The sequence below is a fragment of the Pteropus medius genome, unplaced genomic scaffold (assembly GCF_902729225.1).
Source record: "Pteropus medius unplaced genomic scaffold, Ma_sr-lr_union100, whole genome shotgun sequence".
NCBI classification, from domain to species: domain Eukaryota; kingdom Metazoa; phylum Chordata; class Mammalia; order Chiroptera; family Pteropodidae; genus Pteropus; species Pteropus medius.
Window position 1 is genome coordinate 2,761,593 of NW_024342257.1, and position 26,107 is coordinate 2,787,699.

The 26,107-nt window shown below is 34.9% G+C and overlaps 1 protein-coding gene across 11 annotated transcripts in view; it reads right to left on the reverse strand.

Annotated features, from left to right (window-relative positions):
* DIAPH2 (diaphanous related formin 2) overlaps positions 1 to 26,107 on the reverse strand; it is a 939,022-nt gene that overhangs the window by 336,029 nt on the left and 576,886 nt on the right. For all 11 annotated transcript variants that reach the window (XM_039859137.1, XM_039859172.1, XM_039859127.1 and 8 more), the window contains one exon: positions 5,734 to 5,869. In XM_039859137.1, coding sequence (XP_039715071.1) covers positions 5,734 to 5,869 — 136 coding nt within the window. The remainder of the gene's footprint in view (positions 1 to 5,733; positions 5,870 to 26,107) is intronic.

Consider the following 26,107-nt stretch of genomic DNA (forward strand, 5'->3'; position numbering starts at 1 on the left):
AGGAACATACATACCAAACATTACTAACTGGCCCTTATCTTCCATTAGTTTCCTCATATATTTACCTTCCCATAATTTGCCTCCCTGTAAACTCAAAACCTTTTCCCTCTGCCTTACCTGAAAATGTCTAAAACTGTATTCTTTTGTTAACATGCTACATAAGCCCAAATTCTAACCACCCCTGTGAGTTTCTCATCACTGAATGCTTCCATGTGTATGTGTGATGCATGTGTTAAATAAACTTCTGTTTTTCACTTGTTAATCTGTCTTTGGTCAGTTTAATTTTCAGGGCCCAAGTCAAAGAATCTAAAATGGGTAAATAGAAAACAGTTTTCCAACCCTACACATCTCTCTGACAAAACTGTAATGCACGTAAGGGTAGGGCCTATGTCTGGAACTTTTTCCAGATTCTTCAGTGAGCACAAATGACTCATCAGTAGCTACAAGTATATTCGAGTCCCTGTTTTATAGACTGTACTTAATTATCTCTCTTAATTTTCACTAAAACTATATTATTGGAGGTAAATGTCATTATCCTATATTATAGATGAGGTAACTGAGGCAGGAAGAAATAAAGGAACAGAACAAGCATAAAGTTCTAGTAAGTGGCAGAGCTAGAGCTAATCTCCACTTTTTTAACATACGGGCTTAAATAATTTTTTAGACACACGTTAATGCTAACAAAATGACTTGTCTTTTTAACTATACAATCATGCCTTTTATCTCCTTTACACTTAAAAAAGAATATTGTTTCTTATCCTGGCCTTTGCCTTCTGATCCCCAGTTATCTCAAAATAGAGACTTGAATATGGTATTTTTTATGGATTTAACTTGAAAGATATAATTCTCTGGCTGTTTGGTTTTCATGGTGTTTTTATTTAATTCTGGGCTCAGCTGATCACGTCTAGATTACGGAAATCATCTTTTGTGCTTGCTTTATTCTATTATTCTTCTGAATAATTAAATTCTAAAATATTTTTCCTTCATGAATGTATATAATTTTGCATGCCAGATAAATATATCTTACTGTTGTTACTTATTAGCTGTATGGGATCATGGGAGATTTTTTAAAAGGAGAGGGTCTGCAGTTTTGCTAAGTTGATCTGAAAAAAATCTTTCCAAAAAGAGTACATGTGTTTTTCAAGTTGTAATTTTTAAGTGATTTTCTTTATCTAAGGGACTCTTGAATATCTTTGTTAAAATTAAGATCCTCTGGTTCCAGTAGTGTGCATCTCTAGTCATGTGTGCATGAAATACCTCTACACTCTAGATGAAATGTATCTCACAGTGGCAGTCAAATGTTCTATATCACCTCTCTTGCAGTGGAAGGGAAGATTACAATGTTCTTTCGGTGGAAAGTGGAATACACTGTTCTAATTGGACACATTTCAAGTTCTCTAAATCACTTTCTGACTGTACCTCATTCTTACATCTCCCATGGATTCACATTTTGTGTAGCTCTACCACACTTTCCCCCGGCTCTCAGAATGTCTGCAACTGACTTTCACCTGGTGAACAAGAGCATCTTTTATGAGACATTATCTGAGAAACCGACACTGAGTTCCATCTTGACACTCAACACTGTTCTTATTCTTTTTGGCATCTTTTTACCCTAATTAAGACTACATGTTTCTAATGTCTCTTTTTGAAACATTTATAAGGACTAACAAACTTATACTCTAAGTTTAAAATAATATTACAATAAATAATAATAAGTATTTGCAACTTATGACTGACAAATCAAGAATCCCACTCATGCCTAAGTTTGCTGTTTGATCTGTAAATAGAGATACGGTAACAACACACAAAGATAAATCCTATTTTAAAGTGTGTCTTTCATGTTCAGGTCACTCAGCTAAGCATTTCCATGAAAACTTATTTAGATCTTTATCCAAGGTCTTCAATAGTGTTTGAAGAGGTAATTAAGCAAATCTTGACAAATAAAAATATGTATAATAGACACAATCAAAATAGGTCAAAATAGGTCTTTTATTTATTTATTTCCTTATAGGTATATTTTCAGGAAAATAGTGCAAGGTTGAAAAATACTTGGAGGCAGGGGTGGTGTGGTGTAGAAGCAAGACTATATTCCTAGCGAACAACTGGATAGACTCCATCTTGACTGTTTGCTCTTTTCACTGCTTACCCCAGAGATTCTCGAAGTGTAGTCTGGGGACTCATAAGAACCTCTGAGATCATTTCAGATCTGCAAGGTCAAAACTATCTTCCTAATAATACTGATACTTTTTTGCCTTTTTCTTTCATTCTTTCATATGTGTATAGTGTTTTCCAGAAGCTACATGATGAATGATGTTGCATTAGATTGGATGTAGAAGCAGGTATGAGAATCAAGCTGTCTTTTATTAAGACAGACTTGAAGAGATTTACAACATTAATTTTTTTTGGGGGGGGGTTGGAAAATAAAGATACTTTTGACAAAAAAAAGTTATTTAACATGCAATAGGTTTACTATTGTTATTTTAATAGAATTAATAAATACTTTTATTTATTACATCTCTCTTTTAATTCTAATATGATAAATGCCAATATGTAACCCAAATAAATAAAAGGGATTGGGGGTCCTCAATAATTTTTAAGAGTGTAAATGGGTTCTGAGATGAAATACTTTCAGAACCTCTGTTTTATACTTTACTCTGATACACTCACTCAAACTCATGTTATCGGTTGAATTGTGTAACTAATTAAGGTGAGGTCATACTGGAGTAGGTTAGATCCCTAATCCAATATGACTGGTATCCTTATGAGAGGATTACCATGTGAAGACACAGACACACAGGGAGAATGCCATGTGAAGGTTAAAGTTATGCTGTCACAAGCCAAGGTACTACCAGAAGCTAGGAGAGAGGCCTAGAACAGTTCCTTCCTTCCGTAGCACCTTCAGAAAGAGGATGACTCTGCCTATGCCTTGATTTCAGACTTCTGTCTTCCAGAACTATGAGACAATAAGTTTCTGTTGTTCTAAGCCACCTCATTTGTGGTACTTTGTTACAGAAGTCCTAGCAAATTAATATATCCTAATTTTAATCATCAAAAACTAATAATTGTCAAGTCTGTCTGTCTAGTCCAAGCCTCTTTTCTGAGTTTCATACACATACATACAATGACTTTTTAGACATTCCCCATCTTTACAAGGTTTCTGAAAATGAAACATGCTCCAAATGACACTAATCATTGTAACCTGCCTGACAAAACCTGCTCTATTCCTAATTTTTTTTTCTTTCTTTATAAGGGGTACCACCTTCTTTAATAACTCCTTTTCTCAATTCCCACATCTAATTAATCATCACCTTCTAACAACCCTCTGGTGATAGTTAATTTTATGTTTCAACTTGGCTGGGCCATAGTCTCCACATATTTGTTTAAAGATTATTCTGGATGTTTCTGTGAAGGAGTTTTTGGATGAATTTAACATTTAAACCTGTGGATCGTTAGTGAACCAGATTGCTCTCCATAATGTAGGTGGGTCTCATCCAATCACCTGAAGGCCAGAATAGCTCATCAAAAGACTGACATCCCTTGAATAAGAGGGAATTCTGCCATCAGATTGTTTTCAGACTTGAACTGCAACACTGGCTCTTCCTTGGGTCTCCAGCCTGCCATCCCACTGGAAGATATTGGAGGTGCCAGCTTCCACTGTCATGTGAGCCAATTCCTTAAAATAAATCTGTCTCTACATTTACACATTATATAGAACTCTAATGCACCTCTTATTAGGGACTTCTCTAACTTCACTACCACTGCATTGGTTCAGGCCACCATTATCTCCTGTCAGGACCTCATCGCCTCTGTTTTCTCTGGCCTTTCCCTCCAATCCATTCTCTATGCTTCTATCCATATGATCTAAGAAACTTATCTGAGCGCATTGCTTTCCAGTTTACGAACATTCATAGATTCTCCAGAGCTTTCAGGGTAAGACCCTTAGTATAGCCAATAGAATGCACGATCTGTCCCCTACCTCTTCCAGCCTCTTCTCTGACTACTCCTCCATGCACATAAGGGAGCTAACTTTCAGCGTTATTCTACAGACTCCTTCACTTTTTAATTGAGGAGTTCCTATAAATACCCATTGCCAGGCTGTACTCTAATGCTTTTCCTAATTGAGTGATTTTCAGTCAGGACCAGTTCTTTTGATCCCATTTACGAAGTTTGTTTGCTAAATGATGTTGATACTACTCTATTTTACCTCAGCTGTTTACTTTTTTCTTTCTTCTTTTAAAATTGTTATATTTGTTTCCTGGCTAGAAAAGATAGACTATAGTCAATTCCGGAAAGTTTTTAGATATTTTAAAGGTATAAAGGATAAGCTTAATGGGTATAGATATCATTTCAGATTAGCCATTAAGAGACATTACCTCAGAATAATTGATACTGATTAATAATTATAATTTAAAATACATAATAAAATTAATAATTAACTTGGGCCACAGACTACCTAGGTTCAGATCTCGGTTCTATGTCTTATTATCTTTGTGAATTTTAGCAAGTTACTTACTTCTCTGTGCCTCAGTTTCCTCATCGTAAAATGAGATAGTAGCACTTTCCTAATAGAATTTTATGAGGCTTAAGTATGTTCACATATATAAATCTCTCAGCACAGTTCCTGGTACATCATAAGTGCTATGTGTGTGTGTGTGTATATATATATATATATATTGGTTATTATTATTATTTGACAATGCATTTAGAAGTGCACAGATTTCATAGGCAGACTACTTGGGTTCTAATCTTGGTGCTAATACTTTCTATTTGTGTGGTCTTAGACAAGTTCCTTAATTTTTCTAAGCTTTAGCCTCCTTATCTGTAAAATGAGATAATAATAATGCCTCATAGAGATGTTATGAGGATTAATTGACTTTAAATATGTGAAATTCTCAGAACAGTGCATGGCATGTGGTCAACACTATATGATGCTCATAATTTTTACTATCATTATCTTTAGAAATAGGTGGTCCATATTAATCATATTACCTTGTTTCTTGTTCAGATTTTGTTTCATTTTTAAATTCTCTAATCCTCAGTGGCAAAAACTATGCTTTTTCATTCTTAAAGTTTCAGAGTGCAGCAACCCGATACTAGTACTTTATTTACCCTCTCTTCTTTAAAAAGAAAATAAAACCAAAACATCTACCTTTAATATACAGTCATTCCTGCTAACCAAGAAAAAAAACTACTTTATGCTACGTGGATATCGCAACACTTTGTTCTTAGGCTTACATCTTAACAAGATGCCTGTCCCTTTTCTTTTCTTTTCTTTTTCAATTTATAACAGTGCTGTCAATATCCATTATGACTTGAAATTTTCAAGCCCCCAAGGAAGAGTGTTAATTGTTACTGCTCTGTCAACAGACGGGTGTCAACAAAATGAAATTAGAGCTCTAAGGCTCATCCTCCCTATACCAGTTTTCTCTTTTCATATCACACTCTTCTTCCCTCACCACTGCCCCATTTAGAATATACTATAATTAAAAAATGAAGAGAAAAAAGATTGTTTTAACAAACATATTACCTTGCATTGGTTACTCAAAACCCTGAGTGTTCAGTGTAGGGTAACAAGAAATACAGATAATATCATGAGAGAAATTTGACACAAGTAACTAATAATATTCTGAATTTTCTAACAAAAACACGATTATTCATTTCATAGTCCAAAATTAGTTAAGTGAAATTATTTTGCAATTTATAGATCTTTTAAAAATTGAAAGTACTTCATACCTTTGTTTATATCAATAAGTTGCTTCTTTTTCTTCTGGCGTTCCAACTTCTCTTGTTCAGCTTTTTCTTTTGCAAGTTTTGCCCTCCTAGTCTTTTCTTCCATTTCTTGTCTCTTATTGTTCTCTTTCACTGCTTCCTGTACATATAAACAAAGTTAAACAAAAATCCTTCCATTACTTATATTTTGGAGAAGTTGTCTAATTTTAAAATTATATATACACACACTCATGTGGGTTCTCAGAGATGGAAAAGTATTATAGTAGCTTCAAGGTGCATGCATATACTTTGAGAGAAACCAGTAATTCTAAGATATTGAAAAAATTAGAAATAACTCAAGCTTTAATTGACATTACCTAGGGTGCCAGAAAATTATTGACATGAATGTTTACAGAATTAATAAATGCACTTTGTCCACTGTTGAGATATAAAACAGTTTTGATATACAAGGAAAGATTTAATATGGACATATGGCTTAGCATGTATTTTACCACTTTATTGTACCTTCTTCCCTTACCCACAGAATGGAGACTAAAAAAACAAACAAACAAATAAAAAAAACCCAAAAACAACAAAAAAAACTACTTCATAGGATATTGTGAGGAAAAATAAGATACACTTATTAAGTGCTTAGAACACTTAGTCTATGATGATGATGATGGTGGTAGTTATGGCAGTAACAATTACATCTAATGATGTAAAGTAATGGAATAATCAGCCATATTATCACAGGAAAGACATCTGTAAGTTCCTTACATACCAAGATCTTTAGGAATGCTCAAACATATTTCGAGCTATTGTCTGTTTTATTTTAGATAAATTATTTGTGGAACTCAAGTGAATCAGTACATTCCAGTAGATGGTATGGGATAAAGTTGAAGTAAACTGATCAGCTGGAATAATATTAACTTCCTTTGAGTTCAGAGAATTCACTAATAGAAAGACATATCAACTGCAAGTTTCTTCCACCAAGCTGTTTTGTTTCTTTTTTTCCTATTATGATTGATTAAATATAGTTCATAGCATGTACCAACTATTTCACGAAAACTATTTTGTTCCAGAAACCCTAAAGAAAAGGACTCAATAACAAGAACACATCTATAAGACTTTGCCTGGAGGTGTCTACATTGAAATATTTTTTTCTTCATATTAGAAGACACAGTAGTTTTAAAAAGCCCTGAAAACACTTTCAGAAAAGCTTTGCCCTCCTTGAATTATTGGTACCTCTCCCTTCTACTGCCCTTGTCAGGCTGGCACAAAATGATCTAGCTCCTATAGATAAACTCAAAGACTATCACTTAAAATAAACTGGAATAACAGAAATATAGATTTAGAGCAAGATTTCTCAACCTTGGCACTATTTTCATTTTGGACTGCATAATTCTTTGTTGTAGAAGCCATCCTGTGCATTGTGACATTTGACAACACCCTTGACCTCTGCTCACTTGATGCTAGTAGCACCCCTCCCCAGTTGTGACAACCAAAAATGTCTCCAGAGATTGCCAAATGTAGCCCAAGTTGAAAACTATTAACCCAGGGGGTTTCATAAAGATAATTTACTCACACACACACAAAAATGACAAAGTGCCTCCTCTGCTGAACTCAGCTTCTTTCCACAGATGTGGAAACTGCATTGCCAAATGTGTTTAAGTACTAGCCTAAGGTCACACGTTTATGTAATTTCAAAGTTAGGAATAGAATTCATATATCTACTCCTGATTTAGTTTTTGTTTTATTCTTCAAGAAAAACAAAGAGAATGTGATATGACAGCAAACTATAAGCAACCAAAGAAAAAATAGATGAGACTTTATCAAAACTAAAAATTTTATCCATCAAAGGACACTGTCAAGAAAGTGAAGAGATAACCCACAGAATGGGAGAAAATATTTGCAAATCATTTATATGAAAAGAATATATAAAAACTCTTACACCCCAACAATAACCCAATTTAAAATGGGCAAAGGGTTTGAATAGATGATATTTCTTCAAAGAAGATATACATATAGCCAATAAGTACACAAAAAGATGTTTGACATTATTAATCACTAGGGAACAGCAAAGCAAAACCACAGTGAGGTACCACTTCACACCCACCAGGATGGCGGCAACAACAACAACAACAAACAATAATAATAATAACAAATAATAACAAACGAGGATGTAGACAAAGTGGAACTCTGCATTACTGGTATGAATGTAAAATGGTTGAGTCATTTTGGTAAACAGTTGTTTAAAATGTTAAACAAAGAGTTATAATATGATCCACAATTTCACTCCTATACCCAAGAGAAAACACATGTTCAAACAAAAACTTATACAAGAATGTTCATAGCAACATTTTTTCTAATAGCCAATAAGTAGAAAAAACCCACGTGTCCATCAACTGATAAATGGCTAAACGAAACGTGGTATTTATACATATAATGGAATATTATGCAACCATAAAAAGAATAAAGTACTGATATATGCTGCAACATGGATGGACCTTAAAATATTATGCTATGTGAAAGAAGTCAGACACAAAAGGCCACATGGTATGATTCCACTTGCATGTAATGTCCAGATTTGGCAAACTCATAGAGACAGAAAATTGATTAGTGGTTATCAGGGGCTGGGGGCTGGGGAATGGAGAGTGACTGCTAATAAGTATGGAGTTATTTGGGGCTGATGAAAACATTCTGGAATTAGATAATAATGATGGCTGCACAACCCTGTGAATAAAAACTACTGAATTGTATACTTCAAAATGGTATATTTTATATGTAAATTTTATCTCGATAAAAATTAATAAAATGAAAAAAATAGATGTTTGAGAAAAGCAGGACTGAAATAAAATTGTGACTTAAAAAAAAGAGAATGTGAAAAGGCAACATATATGCAGGCTCTGATACTAATAAGTTGTATGATCTTTGATAAGTAACATAAGAGGCAAATAATAAAGAAGAGACGAGAGGTTAATGCTGTGTATATTTTATTATTGATCGAAAAATCTCTGATTTGGTAAACAGCCCACCCTGGGTGAGCTCTTTTATTAGCAATCTAATGGGCTGTTTAGCTGCTGAGTGCTGTCATTTATTATGAAGATGGAAAAAAAAACTGGTAACTTGCATTTATATTTCTTCCTTGTTCTTATAACAGCTACTCTTTCACAAAAATATATTATATGCCAGGTGTTTTAAGTAAATGATTTCTAATCTTTATAGAAAGTCTACAAAATATTTATTATTTGTTTTCATTTTACAGATGATGAAACTTAGGTTTAGGTAGGTTAAGTGAGATGCCTGAGACTACTCAACTACTTAAGTACCAGAACCATGTATGTTCATTTACACTACCATAATGTCTTTCAGGTAGAGTTGCCAGATAAAATACAGGACACTCAGTTAAATTTGAATTTTAGATAAACTATGAATTATTTTTTAGTATTAGTATGACCCATACAATACTTGAGCTATACTTATACTAAAATAATAATAATAATAATAATAATAATAATAATAATAAATAATAATAATAAAAAATAATAATGTAATATTTGGGACACATTGATACAAAAATTATTCATTATCCATACAATACCTGTGACAGACTTATACTAAAAATGTCATGTAATATTTAGGTCACCTTGATACTAAACAAAATATTCATGGTTTATCTGAAATTCAAATTTAACTAGGTATCTATTTTTATTTGATAAATCCATCAATCCTACTCCCAGGATTCTGCTGAGTTTTTTATAGGCATCTTTTCACAGACTAAGAACCTCTATGCAGAGAGTAGAATGATTACAAAAACATACACATAAAAGCCCAAATCTTAACCATATTTTAAGAACAGAAATGTTGATATAGATTACTGATAGGCATTATGGAGTTCAAGGACTTGAATCATACTATTTCTATAGCATTCTCCATATACTTCTTTCCTTTTTATTTCTTGAAAATAGAGTAAAACTAAAAAATAATGTTTATATAAAAATCTAAACCAATACAATTTGGGGTAGAATAAGTCAATAATTAATATCAAACAATTGCTAATTAAGAAATTTGGCATATGTAAACAGGTTCAATTTCTATATGAAAGAGAGGCTTGCAACTGGCACTATGAAACCAACGTGAAGTTAGATATAGGAAACGATGAAATGGACCAAGTAATAGGTCCATCAGTTTACATCTCAAATGTTCCAGAAATAGATTTAACTACAAAATAACCGCATGCTTTGAAATGACAGGTGTAATCCTAAAGAGACCAAATGGAAGAGAAAAATAATTTCTATGGTTTGGCATTAATGAAAATTAATGAAAGCATCTACAAAGGCATATATTTTTCAAGCCACACGGACCGTGAAGTATGACTCTGGTCCTGATGTCATCAGTTCTGCCTTCTTGAAGAGGTCTCATGCTGACAAGAAGACCCTATTTCTCTGGGTGTTTTTTACTCTTTGGCTCTGGCTTTAGGAAATTAGGGGTGGGAAACACGTGCCTGTTTAATTCTCCCTTCTTAAGAAAAAATAATTTAAAAAGAGAAAGGGAAAGCTTAACTATGGTTTCATATCAACAATCTTGAGTTTTACTAGACTGAAAGATAAGACATTTCAAGGCTTGGTTGAATGCTCCTGAAAATGTGAAATCTGACAGAGAGAGAATTCTTTTGAGGGTTGAGATATTTTCTTGTCATTTTAATTCCTATAAAACAAAGTCCAAATAATTAAAAGATTAAAAGCAATAAGAGCAAATTTAAGTTCAGTGTTTTTTTTTCTTTTTTAAATCCCCTTAAATAATTGACTGTGATTAACAACACTTTATATTTGTCAAGCCTCGCTAAACATTTTAAAATACTAACTCATGAGTACTTAAATATCATCCCTCAAGGAAGCATCAATCATTACTTCTTAGGGCTGGGAATACTAACTGATTAGATTCTGTCAATGTACAGTACTGTGTTCTGTGAAAAGGATGCTAATTGAGAAAGTGTTTTGGTAGTAACCTCAAACAAGATAAGAAACATTTACAGAAAAAAGTCTGTTTTACTGGCATATTTATTTTTCAAGAGCCGGTAAAAAAGACAAAAGGAACAAAATAGATAATGTGTCTAGGAATTATTGCAAAATAAAATCACTAACCTAATTTTAAATCTCTCACTGAAATCTCTATTGCCTCGCTGAGAAATATGAATAAATTAAAAATCTTATTTCCCTTGCTGTACATAATTAATGAATGAGACCTATGGACTAAAAATGTCATATGCAAAAAAGAAAAAACAAAGAAAAAAGCTCGTGTAAATGTTAAGGTCTCTCATTTATTACAATTAAACTCTAAGAAATGGATAAAACTGGTTCAGAAAATTCCAAGGGGCTCAGATGCCAGCCTCATTCATGTCAGGTCTACATGAAGAAAGCATCTTCCAACTTTGTTGTGATATCTGAAAACAAAAACTACCACCACCGAAAACCATTCCTTACTTTCATTGTCTTCAGTGGTTTACTATCCCAGTGCTGACTGCAGAAGCACTTTGCAAGTACTGTGATCTCACTGAAAGCTGAATATACGTTTGAGGGATGGAGAAGTGGAGAAATTGGGAAGGAAAATGGATCTTGGAGTCAGATAAACCAGGTTTCAAATCTAAGCTTCCATCACTTATCGTAGATACTGTGTGACCTTGAACAAGTTAGTTACTTCATCTCTTTGAGCTTTAGTTTCCACATATGCAGAATGGAGATACTCAAATCATTTGGTTGTTAAATAGATTAAGGGGAATAATGTTCATATAAAACACTGAAGTCAATGCCTGATGGAGAAGAAACAATACATGGTGGCACTGATTATTATGTGTAACAGAAACAGCTGAAAGTTTGAAGTGCAGGAATTTGGTCACGACATAAATGACAACATGTGTTTTCAATGGTTTATTCTGTATAATCCCCTCCCTCTGTTTTGGAAGTCCTGAGGATGTGATCTATGAGTAGAAATGTAGCATCTTGACACAGTCTACCTTTATAAGCATGCTGGACATAATTTTTAATTGTACCATTTTACTGGTATCTAAAATATTTTTAAAAATCCATATATGTCACTATCACTTAATCCTCATGAGAAAAAGAAATTTATTCTTTTCTCTTTTGGGTTTTGGATCATCTTTGGGACCTGTGTGAATACACTTGGCAAGACTTGAGATTTATTATAGTATCAGAAGCTGTATGAGAGTAGAGTCATATAACCTTAAAAGAATGTAAATTGGAAATGTCCTGTGAACAAATTGATAACTCTGGTGCCAGAGGCATGCTGTGATCACACTGCTGAGTATTTCTTCATTCATCAAGGATGTTAGAAGAATTCACAAATGATACTGAGTCAAATCATTTGGCAACAATATAAAGAAACCTGGTCTGTATTATATTGGAAATCTTTTGATACACTAAACATGTGTGACTGAGATATTATTTTTCATGAAAACTCAATGAAACAGATGAAATTCTCTCCACATTTTTTATCTTGAACTGTCCTAGCACTTGATTCTCTTAGCTTTAATCAAACTGTGACTTTAGAGGGTATTTTTTTCACTTTCTTTGTTTCATGTTAACCACTTTAGAATTTTCAAATGTTTCTTTGAATCACCTCTTTCCAAAATAACACAGAACACTTAAAATTTAAATTAAAGAACTACTGACGAGGATACTGTAAATTTCTATCTTTCCTAGGTAAGCACGATGATTCTAAGGCTTCATTTTTTATGCATTTTATTGATAAGACTTCTAAAAATTCCTGACCTATAATTTTATGCCCAGAGTAAAAATAATGGGAAAGAGGATATTTTGTTCTTTTGAAGTCAGGACCCATAATCCAAATATTCTAAGTAGAAAAAGATACCCTTGTGAACATAGGATGACCTTTAGGAGATAAGATATCTGATTTAAATCCTAGTGGTCTAGTAACTATCACGCTTTATCCCTTGGCCCATTTGCTAAACTGAGCTAAGCCTCCTTCCCCAATCTGTGAAAGACCTCTACTTCAGTGTTGATTTGCAATTTAATGAGAAATTGCATATAAAGTCATTAAGTACAGTACCTGGCACATAGCGAGTGTTTAATGAATGGTTGTGGTTGTTATTATTATTATTATTATTATTATTATTATTGTTATATTATTATTATTCCACACTTGGACAATACCAATACCTCATGCAATTCAGGGACTGTACTCCACTTCTCCCAGCACAAGAGCATGACCACATATGTTCATGTACACTGGGAAGATGTTCTATATCCTTTTTGATATAGAACTTATAGTATCAGGTAAAAATATGAAGAAACAAAAGACATTCTCTCTCATACTCATGAACTTTAAACAGATAACAGGAATTGCCTTGAAGAGCCATGAGAAAAAAAGATATAGATAGAAAGAACAAAAGGAAGTTTGGGGAAAGAATTCCTGTGTTTAGTATGCCACATTGGACAAACCTAAGAAACAAAAACATCCTAGAATATTTTGTTCTGTGGACTGATAATGAAATTCACACATCATCTTACTTAAGATTCAACACACTTTATGGGACTATTGGCATAAACTGAGGAATAAAGTTTCCTGGGGGAAGGTTGTGGTTTTTTGTTTGTTTTGTTTTGTTTCCATTGTTATTTTTTTTTTTTTTAATATCTGGAGTTAGTTCTATCATCTCTCTGAGAAAATAAAGCACAAACTATAGGTAAAGGCCATTTGATTTGAAAATTAGAAGTTTGCTTTTATTTCTTTTGTGAGTATTTATCTCAGGATGTGGCATCCACTTGGTCTGCCTGAAGGTTTATGGAGGGGTCAGGAGAATTAGCCTACTCTCAGGTCTCCACCCCAGGCCTTGCTAAGTTTTTTCACACTTTTCCTACTTTTACCCATAGGAGGCTGCTGGTCCTGCGGGAAAGCCATCTACTGAAGGATTTCAAATAGAAGATGAATGGTACAACCTTTTTGCTTGCTGGCGGGGCTGTCATTTAATTCCAGGCATAACAGGATGCAAAATAGGTAGAGATGGAAAGGCTGTCCAGACCAGCGAACCACGGTTATAGCGGTATTGCTGGTTCCCTGTCCCAGAGATATCTTGAAAAGACAATGAATAGGAAAGGCAATTCTATATATGATGCCTTTTAACCATTTTATATAAAAAAAATCCTTAAAACAAATTCTTCTTCCTTCCCTTCTACTCCGCTTCATATAGACAGATACCCAACATATTCTTTGAATTATTTTGACAGTTAGTGACACTTTTGCAATTTGCTGCCCTTGCCTGCAACCACGGATAAGAGTTTTGGAAAACACAAGTCCCAGTGTAGGTTACCACTAACTGATGTGTGACATGGGCAGAGTCCTCTATTTGTTAATACAAGTGGATGAAAATCCTAAAGAATACCAAAAGGCAATAGTAAATCAGGACTCATGCTCTTCCAGATCTTTCTCACTACCATTTTAAAATGATCATGTCAGGTTACAAATGGGGAAGATGTGAGCCAAGATGAGTTTTTCAGCATTTGAACAAAGACTCAAACACCCAGGTTATTTGAAAAAAAAAAAAGAAAACTTACGTAAGATGGTGACAAGATTCATGAGATTTTCAACTGCAACTGGGAACAACTTAAGGCTTTCCATTAAAGAAAGTAAAAATCCTACACTTTAATTAACATAAAACATTAGATATTCCTTTTCTATAGTTTTTCACTGTGTTTAAAGGGCATGTCGGATTGAAGGAGTCACGACAAATGCTCTGGGCAAAGAACTTTCAGCTGCAGCAACTACATTCTAAGAATCAATATCTCTAAAGATGTTATCAGTACTACAATACCGTTAAACTTTTTCTTTCCCAGAGATTTCCACTTATTATGGTACAAGTGACCTATAGGGTTCCTCTTATGCAAGATCTCATGAATATTTCACTAACCAATCAAATATGATTGTAACTGAGAGGTATAACTTTCTCACTGGGGTAACTGAAACCTTGTTCAGCCTACTCCAGTATGTAGGTGTCTCAGTAATGGACACTGAGCACATGCATTGATACTGCAGTTAGATGGAAACTAAACTTGTGTTTATTAACCTATATAAATACGATATGAATAATAGAGGTATAATGGGTCATAATAGAGGTATAATGGGTAACCTGATGAACCTAATCAAACAAAATGTACATTTTCTGCCCTCTTAGATTCCTGATATATTATGTCTCAGTCTTCCTATAGAACAAATTGTTTCTTCTCTATTTCCTTTCAAGACTACACTGCCCTCTCACACTTCAACTTTTGCCTTCTTCTAAAGCTCTGTCCTAATCTCTTTTCCTCTCCTTTCTTCCTTCTTCTTTCTGTCTATCTGTCAAAGAATCCATTTATTCCTACACAGAATTGAAGAAAAGAAAGCCCTTCCGACAGCCGACAACGTCTTATGTGATCTGGCTGCCTACTGCTTCTGTGACCTCATATTCTACTCAGTCCTTCTGTCCCAGCCCTCTGGTCTCCTTTCTTCAGTGCCTTTACATTTGCATTCCCTCTGCTCTCAGAAAACTCTGTCAAGTCTTTGCTTAAATGTCTCCTCATCAGTGAGGTCTTCCCTGACCACCTTACATAAAATAACCCCTCAACAAACTCCCTAGCTCCCTCTTCTCTACTGTAGTCTTTATAACATAAAAAGGTCAAAACCTAGTGAACTTCAGATACTCTTCACATTTTCCAAGAATTAGCAGCTGAGGCTAGTCGATTTATGTAACAATGGTTTTCAGCCTGGGAACTCTCAAAACGTCACCAAGAACATCTCTACACGTAATTCCTTGTACACCTACCTCCTATTTCTTTATTGTGGAAAAATCTTAGTGGCCTTGAAATAAGCATTACCCACCTTCGAATTGCAGTTTTTTTTCCTAATCATCCACAGATTATGGTTCACTGATCTCTACAGTCATTTTCTTAAAAATGCCATTGCTTAGTATTTCTGAGGCCTGGTATCCATGACATTTGTCACACTGACATAGATCAACACTCTGCAGTGAAAATTCACTTGTGTAGAGATTAGTGTTTACAAAGAACCTCCAAAGATTAAAAAGATGTGTTCTAATTTTGAAAATGAGTCTGTTTTGAATGAGATGTTTGCAGGATTCACAAACCGCCATATTACACTGCTTTTCTGATGATCTTTTGGTTTAAGACAAAACTGTCTCAGGTTCAGGTGGAAGGTTTATATGAAAAGTTCCCTGAGTTTATTTTTATAAATGACTCCCTTTTGGCAGAAGGAAGACTCATAGAAGAAACTGATCTGCTGCAGGTGAGGGAGCCAGTTAAGTAAATTCCAGTATATGTTCAATGAAGTAGCCCTCTTGTATTCAGCACAACCAGCTTACTGTTCAGCCTCCTTAGGAAAAAAATAAAAAATTAATGGATCGTTCACATGCTGTACATATCTGGAGGTCTGACAGACAAATAGATCTTGGCATACCAGTGTGTTCGCGAAGAGAATTGCAAAGGTAAATTATTGAAAGTGAGAAGAAAAAAAACGACTATTATGTGCAAATCCTCTTAGATATTAAACTTGCAGTTGGTTACAAAGCGGTCACGCACCGATAATGAAGGCTGGCTGTGATCCCCAAGGCCTTCTTTTAAAATTTGCCTTACAACTGCAAAAACATGTGATCTTAAGTTGGAGGAAAAACTGCCTCTCCCATCACAGTCTATTAGAATGCTGAAGTCTGATTAGCTAGAAGTTAATCCACAATCTGTAGCATGGAAAAGGTTTCAGATGCTGCAGGTTTCTGCAGACACATTTTTCTTGGTAGGTATTTGAGTATCCCTCTTTCCATCTGAGAAAGAAAAACAATTGAGTTTGACATGTATCTATGGGCTTCTACTTGATTAAAATCTACTAAGCACTTTGAGCGTGTACAGGAAGTTAATCTATAATTTTTTTTTTAAATTGTCTTGAACCAAAGGAACAAAATAAAACTCTAAAGAGAATGATACAATATTTTAATAGGAAAAAGTCTTAAAGAGATATGGGTGGAATGAAAGGACAAAAACAAGTGGTATGTTACAGGTCTGAGAGCTGAGTTTACTACCTTATTACTGTCACCATCTTAGAAGATGGAAGAGGCAGCACAATCAATAAGTTTTTGATGAGACCAATTTGGTGGGTTGAAAAGCACCTTGGAGACTTGGGTAAGAATATCAAATTACCTTGACAAGCAGAAACATAGACTCAGAACAGGAAGATCCCTCAAAAACTGCTTGCTCTGGTCTTCTGCCTGTGAATAGGGTACCTTGACCTCCAGTAGGAACCTGTGCAGATTACTTAATCACTTCTAAAAGAAAATACTTCCTTATGTCTAACTAAAAGCTGTCAGTTTCTTAAACTCACATCTTATCTATTGGTCACTGAGAAATAGAAACCTGATCAATATCTTCCTTAACATTTTTTTCAGAGAGATGTAACTTGTCCCCAGGACAAGTGGTGCAGGACAAACATAAAGGTAATCGTCAAAAGCAATGCAGGAAATTTTTTTGTAGGATAAAGGTGGGGATAGGGATGGGGTCAGAGAGGCCCTTAGGAAAATTTGTTTGGACTCCAAATTAAGCCACTCAATACCATTTTCTAGAATAATAACTCTCATCGAGAGTTCTTTCTAAAAATTTAATAATGTTTAGGTTTTCTTCTGGGTCTTCTCTTTACTCGTTGGACATTACTTTTTAAATTATAGGCTTCTCCATCCTCATACACCTCCCCCCTCCCCACACACACACAAAACAGACAAAGCTGGAACAAAAACCTAAGAGACGGGCTAGCCAATATCTAGTGTAAGGATATCCCGTTTTCTATGCTCTAATTCTCCTAACATATCACAGCATTTGTTTTCTAACATTTTAAGGTGCAACTGTAAACTTATAAGATTGGTTCTAAAATATCTGTTGAAACCGTGAATCCTATCATTCAAATAACTACCCTGGGAACCATAAACTTATTTTGGTGAGGGCCCTTGTTCTGTGATTGGAAATGCTCTTTCAGAATTAACTTCTGAATCAAATGAAATCAGTCTCATTATTTTAGATTTGCAATATTTTTGACCAGAGATTTTGTTACCCAGTTTGATCATACATCTTATTTATAAAATTTGGCTTGCTATCACTTTTGGCTGTTTTCGAAAATCAAATCCACTCTTAAATTGCAAAGATTTAGTATCCCTGAAAAGATCTAAAGCACATGCTACTTAATAACCCTTAGGGAAAATCCAAAACGGGCATTTCCGAAATATTTAGGGTAATGTTATTATCTTTCAATTATGATGCTACACATTTCCAATTTGTCCTTAAAAAATAGTCACACCTCATATACTGCTGATTCATGGTTAGTATTTTTCTCCTGAGAATCAAAAATCTTTTTCTAGAGAATTTGTGCATGTTCCAATCTCTATGCTATCTGCTTGATGCCCTTAATTATTTTATATTTTATTAATTCCTAAATGAACTTGATCTTATTTCTGAGAGAACATACACATCCAAAAAAATATTAATGAACTGTTAGAAATCCCTCTGGACATATTGCCATTGATGTGGGGAGATAGGGAAAGAAAGAAGAAGCCAAAGAAGCAGAAAATTAAGACAAATGCAGCCTTATTTGTATCCAGTGACTTGTACCCTCAGGAAACATTCAGGAAATCAGGAAACATTCATTCATTGCATATCTACTACCATATATTGTCACATACTGTTCTAGTTCCTGGGGGATCAACAGTGAGCATTACAGACAAGATTCTTGTACTCCTGGCACTTAGGGGTTATCCAAAGTAGCACTAGAGTGTTCATACTCTCTTAGTCAATTTCCAAGACTCACTCACCTAGAACACTGTCTTACTGTCAGTTGAAATAATATTCTAGAGTCTAGGATCTAGATCCTGTTTTCTTGGATGGGGAGCACAGCATAGGGAATGCAATCAGCATTAATGTAATGGCCATGCGGAGAGCCAGAGGAGAGAAAGAACAATTAGGGAGATCGTTTTGTAAATTATATAAATGTCTTAACCAATGTACTATATACTTGAAATTAATAAAATAAAATAAAATAAAAAATGAATGCCACATGGGAGGGAATCAAAATCATAACAGATAAAGAGAGATTTCTTTCTCTTGGACTACAAAGCACCATCTCTTTCACAGAAGTAAATTAAAACGGTTTTGCTCAATTTGCTTTTCACAAAGCCATCTTGATTGCCAATCAGAACTCTGTTCTTCTAAGTAGAAGGTGATTGTTTAATGAATTATTGTCCTACCTTCCAAGATACTGACAGCAAGATGTCCTTACAGAAATTATGGGGTAGCACATTTTCCTTTATTGATGTTGTCTAAACAATCACAGTAATTTTCACATGTAGAGAAACATATGCATATATAACACTACATGACTAGTGGAAGGCAAACAATGCAAGTGAAAAAGGGAGCACTGATGAGGCATGGAAAAGAATGGCAAACCAGCCCCTAGAGGTCACAGCAGCCCTGAAATTAACCTGACACTTCTATGCTATATGGTTGGTAAGGAAAATGTCATTTTCTTTAATTAGAAGAGAGGACATACCTTTAAAACCTCTCCTCCCTCAGATTAAATTTGAGACCCCAAGGACTGCTTTACTAACCATCTCTACAAGATGCACTCATCCTTTCTTATATGTGATGTTAATATATCTGTTAAGTATTTAACATGCATTCAGATACTCATATATTTCCTTTATGTACATTTGCTTCGGTCTTGGCTTAGTTTAACAGCCTCTGAAAGGGCAGGTGCTGTGCTGGTTTAGTTTGCTTCATGTGTGATATATCCAGCTAAGCTCTCTTAACTATAAGTTGAATATTAGCACCTAATACAAAGGAGGCATGCAATAACTGTTTCCTAATTCATGAAGACGGTCATATTTAATTTAGTGTAAATACTAGCTTTGCACATGTAATAACATTCTTATTTGGGTTTATCCTTTTTGACACGTTGGCCTTTTTGAAGAGCTGTGCTTAATTTATGGATGGGACAACTTTAAGGGCAGAGACAGATTTTCCAAGAAGCTAATGAAGCAAAAGCATTAGAACTCCTCACCTGGCCATATGTTTTTGTAAGATTTGTAAAAGATATTTTTATATTCTTTTTCTTAAATGGTTCCTCTCACATTGTATACATGCAGGCTTCACCAATGTAGATCTTCCTCTGTTTAAGGGGGATATATAAAAACCTGAAAAGACATCTGATAAAGAATAAGTGCTAAAAATTTGAGAAATGCCAAATTGCAAAGCAAAGATGGATAATTAGGCTCAGGAAAGATGGGATTAAGGGATATAACTATATCTATGGACATGAATTGGATATTTATTTAAAGGACAAAGCTTATCAGTTATGTTCTATATTTCTAGAAGGCAAAATAATAAGGCCTGAATTTGAATTCTAAGAAAAGAAACTCAGAATTAAAAAGAACTTTACAGTAAGGATGGCACAATAGTGGAACCAAGTCAAATTATGAAACTGCTTTCTCTAGTAACATGTTTGAAAGATTAACTAGTTAGTTGCTAAAGGGGTTGGGAAATATGTCAGGAGCCTGAGTTATGAGATAAATCCGCAGAGAATTCCTCAGTTTCTACTCTAGGATACTTTGGCTGTGTGGGTATATGAGTCATCAGTTTATTAAAACAGAATAAATAAAATGGATACACAATTTCATGTCTCTCTTTGACACCATGAATCTGAGGTTGTTATATATAGCCAAAAGGAGCTGATCTGTGAAAATGTCAGGAAATTGGGTTTAGATGGGGTAGAGATTGGAATCAGAGATATTCTGCTTTAAGATCCCCTTTTCAAAACTAGAAATAATAAGGACATTGTTATATAGCTGTGATTGCATTCTGGGAAGCAAGCCATTCCATCTGTAGATGAGCACTGTAGTAGCTACATTCCACAATGTAAAACCCATCTCACTTGTGATTATATCCTTGATCATGACCTAGATTTGGTCAAATATCACTGCTTACTTACTGATGGGAATATTCTTTCCTCACTATGCTAATGATCTACTGCCCTCTACTTTACCTCCTTCCTCCCTGGGTACTATACTATTATTTATAGAGGAGTTTTCTGGCTTCATCATGAATCTTCTGCTTAAGTTGCCTTATTTATTGGTATAGAGGGATTTTGCCATTAGGCTTGATATGCTGGACAAATAACTTACTAGGAGATTTAGAGATTTTGTAGACACATTGGATTTTATATCCTGTACAAAACTTTGCAATAATAAACACCACGTTTTAGATTTGACTTCTTTCAATGTGAATTTCTGTATGCCTTTTTGACTCATAGGTACTCAAGTACAATAAAATATCAATGTTACTTTCTGCATATTGTGAGTGTTTATACTTAAGTACTTAACAAAGGTAAATTATAACACTATAATATACTTAAGAGATTAATGCGACTAGATTTTATTTTTTAAAACGTATGACTACTTCTCTTCCTTTAAAATGCAGGAACTCCCCAAAAGAGAGTAATTGAATTTTTTTATTCTCTTCAAAGTGTCTTTGAAGGTGTCAAGACTTAGAGAAGGTGGAAAGATCAGGTATATGTTTGAAGAACAGTCCTCTAATGATTTGTATCATAAAGAGAAAAAAAAATCCCAGAGACATAAGTGGGAAAATAGCTGACTATGGATAAATAGTGAAGATTTAAGGGGTCGTAGTCAGTCACAGAAAATACTAAATCACAAAGTGATGCTGACAAATGAGAGGCTGAATGCCAAAATATACAAGTCAAATGGAGTAAATATAAGGTACATGCTGTACCTACTGAAAGCTCTGCTCAAGAGTTACACGTGGAAAATGGAGTACATTTTAAGATCTCACAATTTAGAGCGATGGGGTGAATGTAGACAAGTTTAAGTACTTTAGTCAAATTCCTGTTGAAACAATGTTGATGAAGAGTCAAAGGAGTCATTAATACAATGAAAAGTTTTGAAAAACTGGCGGAGGGAGAACAGGGTGAGGAGGGAGGAGAGATAGAACAGCTAGAGGGCTTTGAAGCACTTGATACAAAAGGCCATTTATTGTTAGATTTCTAGCACAGGAGGAACATGACTATCAGTTACAAATATAGTTACTGATCAATAATATTTGCTGGCTACCTCTATATGCCATATACTCTCCTCTGCGATAAAAATTTAAAGACAAGTGAGATATATTTACTGCATAGGAACTCACAGCATAAAGAAGAAGGCAGATCTGCACATCACCACTTATAATGAGTGCTACAGCACATTAAAAACATGATATGGGCATACAAAATAGGGAACAATTAATTCTCCCAGGAGTTGGAAAGGAGGTATTAGGAAAGACGTAATAGAGAAGGCATCCATTCAATGGAGTCTTCAAGGATGAAAATGATTTCACAGTGGAAGAGAGATTATGAGCATGACTGTATTTCAAAAAGAGAAAAGGGATAGTGTTTGGGGGTAGTTAGAGTGCCAAAGGTTTCCAAATGCTGGTTTAGACTTTACTGTCACCCATGAGAGGCCATTAAGATTTCTGAGAAGGTAAGTGTCCCAATGAGATCTATGCTTTAGAAAGAAATATCTGGCAGTGGTATAAAGACTGTTTGGAGGATGCTAGGACTGAAGTCAGATGACTGAAAAGATTGTTGCAGTAGTCTAGGGGAGAGACAACAAAAATCAAAACTAGGACAGCTAAAGTGAGGATGTTTCAGGCAGAGTCAACATAAACTTGGAACTGAACAGATGTGAATGGTGAGGGAGAAGACATCAAGTTGTGCCATTAACCAAAACAGAGAACATGGGAGGAAGTTGGGAAAAGATGTAATGAGTTTTATTTTGAACATGCTGAGCTTGAGACAGTTGTGCGGAATCTAGTTAGAGGCATCCAACAAACAATAAACTTGTGTCTAGAGCTGAAGAGTAAAAATCACAAGTCGAGAAAGAGTAGAAATCATGAGGAATGGATATGAATTGCCCAGAAAAAATTCTGTAGGACCAAGGGTAGATCCTTGGTAATGTTCATATTTAAGATCGAAAGATGGAGACTCAAAGAAATACACTGAGGAGATATTTCAAATGAAAATCAAAACCAAGAAATCCTGGCCTCATTATGATAAAAGATTATTCTACTGATGAGGTTAAATGGGTATCGTACTATTAGGTAGTGAGGGAAAATATGGAATATAAAGCATATCTTGTGTTCCTAATATAATATAGGCACTACATGTGTTTTGTTTGTTTGTTTCCAGGGATGTGTAAGTGAGATCAGGAATACAGGCTAAGCATGTCTTGGGTCTCACACACTAAGGCTGGGTTCAGCCCCTGCAGTCATCTTGCCTAGTATGCAAGATGAGTGCAGTATTTCTGCCTCAGAGACCACAGATAAAGAAGTGAATGTCACCTGGAAAGGAAAGGAGAAATCAATAACCAAGCTGATGCCACATCTCTTCCAATGAAACTCCAAATTCTTATATTCTCAAAAGCTATCCCCTCTTAAGGAATGGCTGTATTTGAAAGTTAAAAAACAAAGAGACTGTATCTGTTTTCTATGAGCTCTATATCAGAATTTCTCTCCAACATCCTTGTTTGCATGCTCTATGTCAAGGATACATAAGCTTTTTTTGTAAAGGGCCAGACAGTAAATATTTTTAGCCTTGTCGGTCATATGGACTCTGTCTCTACTCAGCACTGCTATTTTCGTGTTAAAGCAGCCACAGACGATACATAAATAAATGAGCATGGCTGTGTGCCAATACAACTTTATTTACAAAAATAGAAGACAAGCTGGATTTGGCCCCTGGGTCACAAACTGCTGATCATTGATCTTTATCACGGGGGAGGCCATTACCAGAGGATGCCCAACTGGAAAACAAAAATCGTAAAGCTGGATTGCGAGACCACAACAGACAGGTTAAGTTGTGGAATGTCCTTGCAGAGGAGGGTGGAATACTCGACCCAGGAAGATGAGGCAGTCTCCTACATGACGTTCTTCCAGAGATATAAGAAAAGCTACCTTTCCCCCAAATATTTCCTCTATTGGCTAACCAAGCTGCAAGAAGTTCTTGACAGCAGAATTGTTCTCCTGGATTGAGGCACTGTCCTGAATTTAAAGGGCATGATTGTAGCACAGACTGAATGACACATTAGTACTGCATTAGTTTATCAGATGGACTAGCTGACAGCTAGCAGAGAACAATGATCAAGGCGAAAGGAATCCAAGATGAGCTAAATATCTTTGTAAGTTCCTTATAATTTTTCATACTTTTGGCACTAAAAATATGCTTTTACTCCACTACATGCTTCGCTATACACGCCATCTTTTGTCAAAGCTTCCTGTCTATGAATTCATTTTGGGATGTTAATTTCTATCTTCCGAAAGAAGGTATCTGAGTTACCTTGGGGAAGAAGCAATCACTGAGGTTCAATTAGTATTTGTCCAGAGTACTATTTTGCTTTGTTTTGTTTTCTCTTGAAGAGGGACAGGTGTTAATTAACAAGGACAGGAACCATAGCTTTAGAAATAATATTAGGAAAAGGAGAGACATTTTTTCATGAATTTCTTCTTTTAAGTTTTGAATTTCACCTGTGTGTCTAAAAGTATTTAGTGTGCCATGCTTCTAGGTATAGATCTCCCTTTGCATATCCTCCATATTCCAGAAGATAACGTTACAATACTTTAGATTAAATGATAAAGCCCTTGGCAAGACTCCTTCTCTCAAGTGGGGTAGAATTAGTTTTTACTTCTCCTAAATAGCATAAGGATATACCACTTATGAAATAGATAAGGTTTGTATGAAAATCATCTAATTACAAGAAGTAAAATCTAAACAGGAAAACTCAGTAATTCCTATATTTAAGGAAAAAGCTATAATGACAAAATCTAAATCTTAATTTAAAATACTGATTGTACAAGGAACTTTATAACCAATACTTAAACCTTTCAGCCACTGCCATTCTATTTGACACATTTTTTCTTTCCATAGCACTTATGATGTACTAACACATGATATAATTTTCTTAATTATGTTTACAGTTTATTGTCTCAGTTTCCCCATTACAAATTAAGCTCCATGAGGGCAGAGATTTTAGTAAACCAAACAGAGCCAGTGGTTAAAACAACGTCTCTAATTTAGTAGGCACTCAATAAATATTTGCCGGATGAATGAGAAAAAGTAAGCAAGTAAGCGCGCCAACAGGAAAAGGAGAGCTGTCTTTTATAAGTATATTCCAGCTAAAGACAGAAAACAGGGAAAGATAACTTGAAAATAAATGAATACTGTTTTCTATTTACATTTCTATTCCCTCATTTTTTTTTTAAAAAAGCTATTCAAATGAACACAGTGTACATTTCACAAATACATCTCATTCATTTGTGTTTTGTCAGTTTGGAACTTTTGACAATTCGAACAATGCTGAAGAGTAATGTACTTTTGTTCTGTCTCTTTTATAGAAACTGTTAGTTGCTCGCCTTAATCCATCCAACATCTGCCTTCTAGCTTGCTGGCCATGTCCTAGATTGCTTTAGCTACATACTCTCTACACAGCCACATGCTCAGGGAAGGGCACCTGCTCCCCTCCCAGGGGTGAATCGTGATTAGCTGAAGATTTTCCTTGATGATGATTAGTTTAGAGATGGGCATGTGATCCAATTCTGGACCAGGAGATTTGAACAAAAAGATCTGCCCAGTTTTTCTCCTTAATGAAAGAAGCTTCAAGGAAGGCAACACCCCTTTCTTTGTTAGATATCAGATTTGCATGTGATGCCTGGAACAACTGCAGTCATTTTGGAACCATGAGACAACATGCCAAGGATAACAGAGTGGAAATATTTGGAAAATATCTGAGGTCCTAGATAATATCACTAAACTATTAAATTAACCAATCCTGTAACTGCCTTATGTCTGTGAGACAGGACATCACTTGTAAAATTCTTAATCTTTTAGCAGGAAATGAAATGGGACATCTCTTGCAGAGTTAATCTTTTTTGTAAACCTAGTTAAGTTTTCTTCCCTCCTTTCTTTGCAAAAAGGCTCCTTCCCTCAAATCCTGATAATTGCCCCGGTAACTCAGATCCTCTGGCTATTGATAAGGGTCATCAGCCTATTGTTAAGTAGAAATAGTGTTAAAACAAGGCAGGACCCTTAGAGTCTGAGGGGGGAGGGGACTTTAAGCCAAAGGTCTTTCTTTTTACTCTTTAAGAAATATATTAACCAAGCCCGTTTCCCTTTACTCACTTAATAGGCAAATGAATAATAGAAATTAATAGATGTATGATTTAAAGAACGAGTTTGTATCTTCTTTTCCTTGTCTAGGGATTGAGGTGGCACTTCAGCAGGAAACCCAAGATCCCAC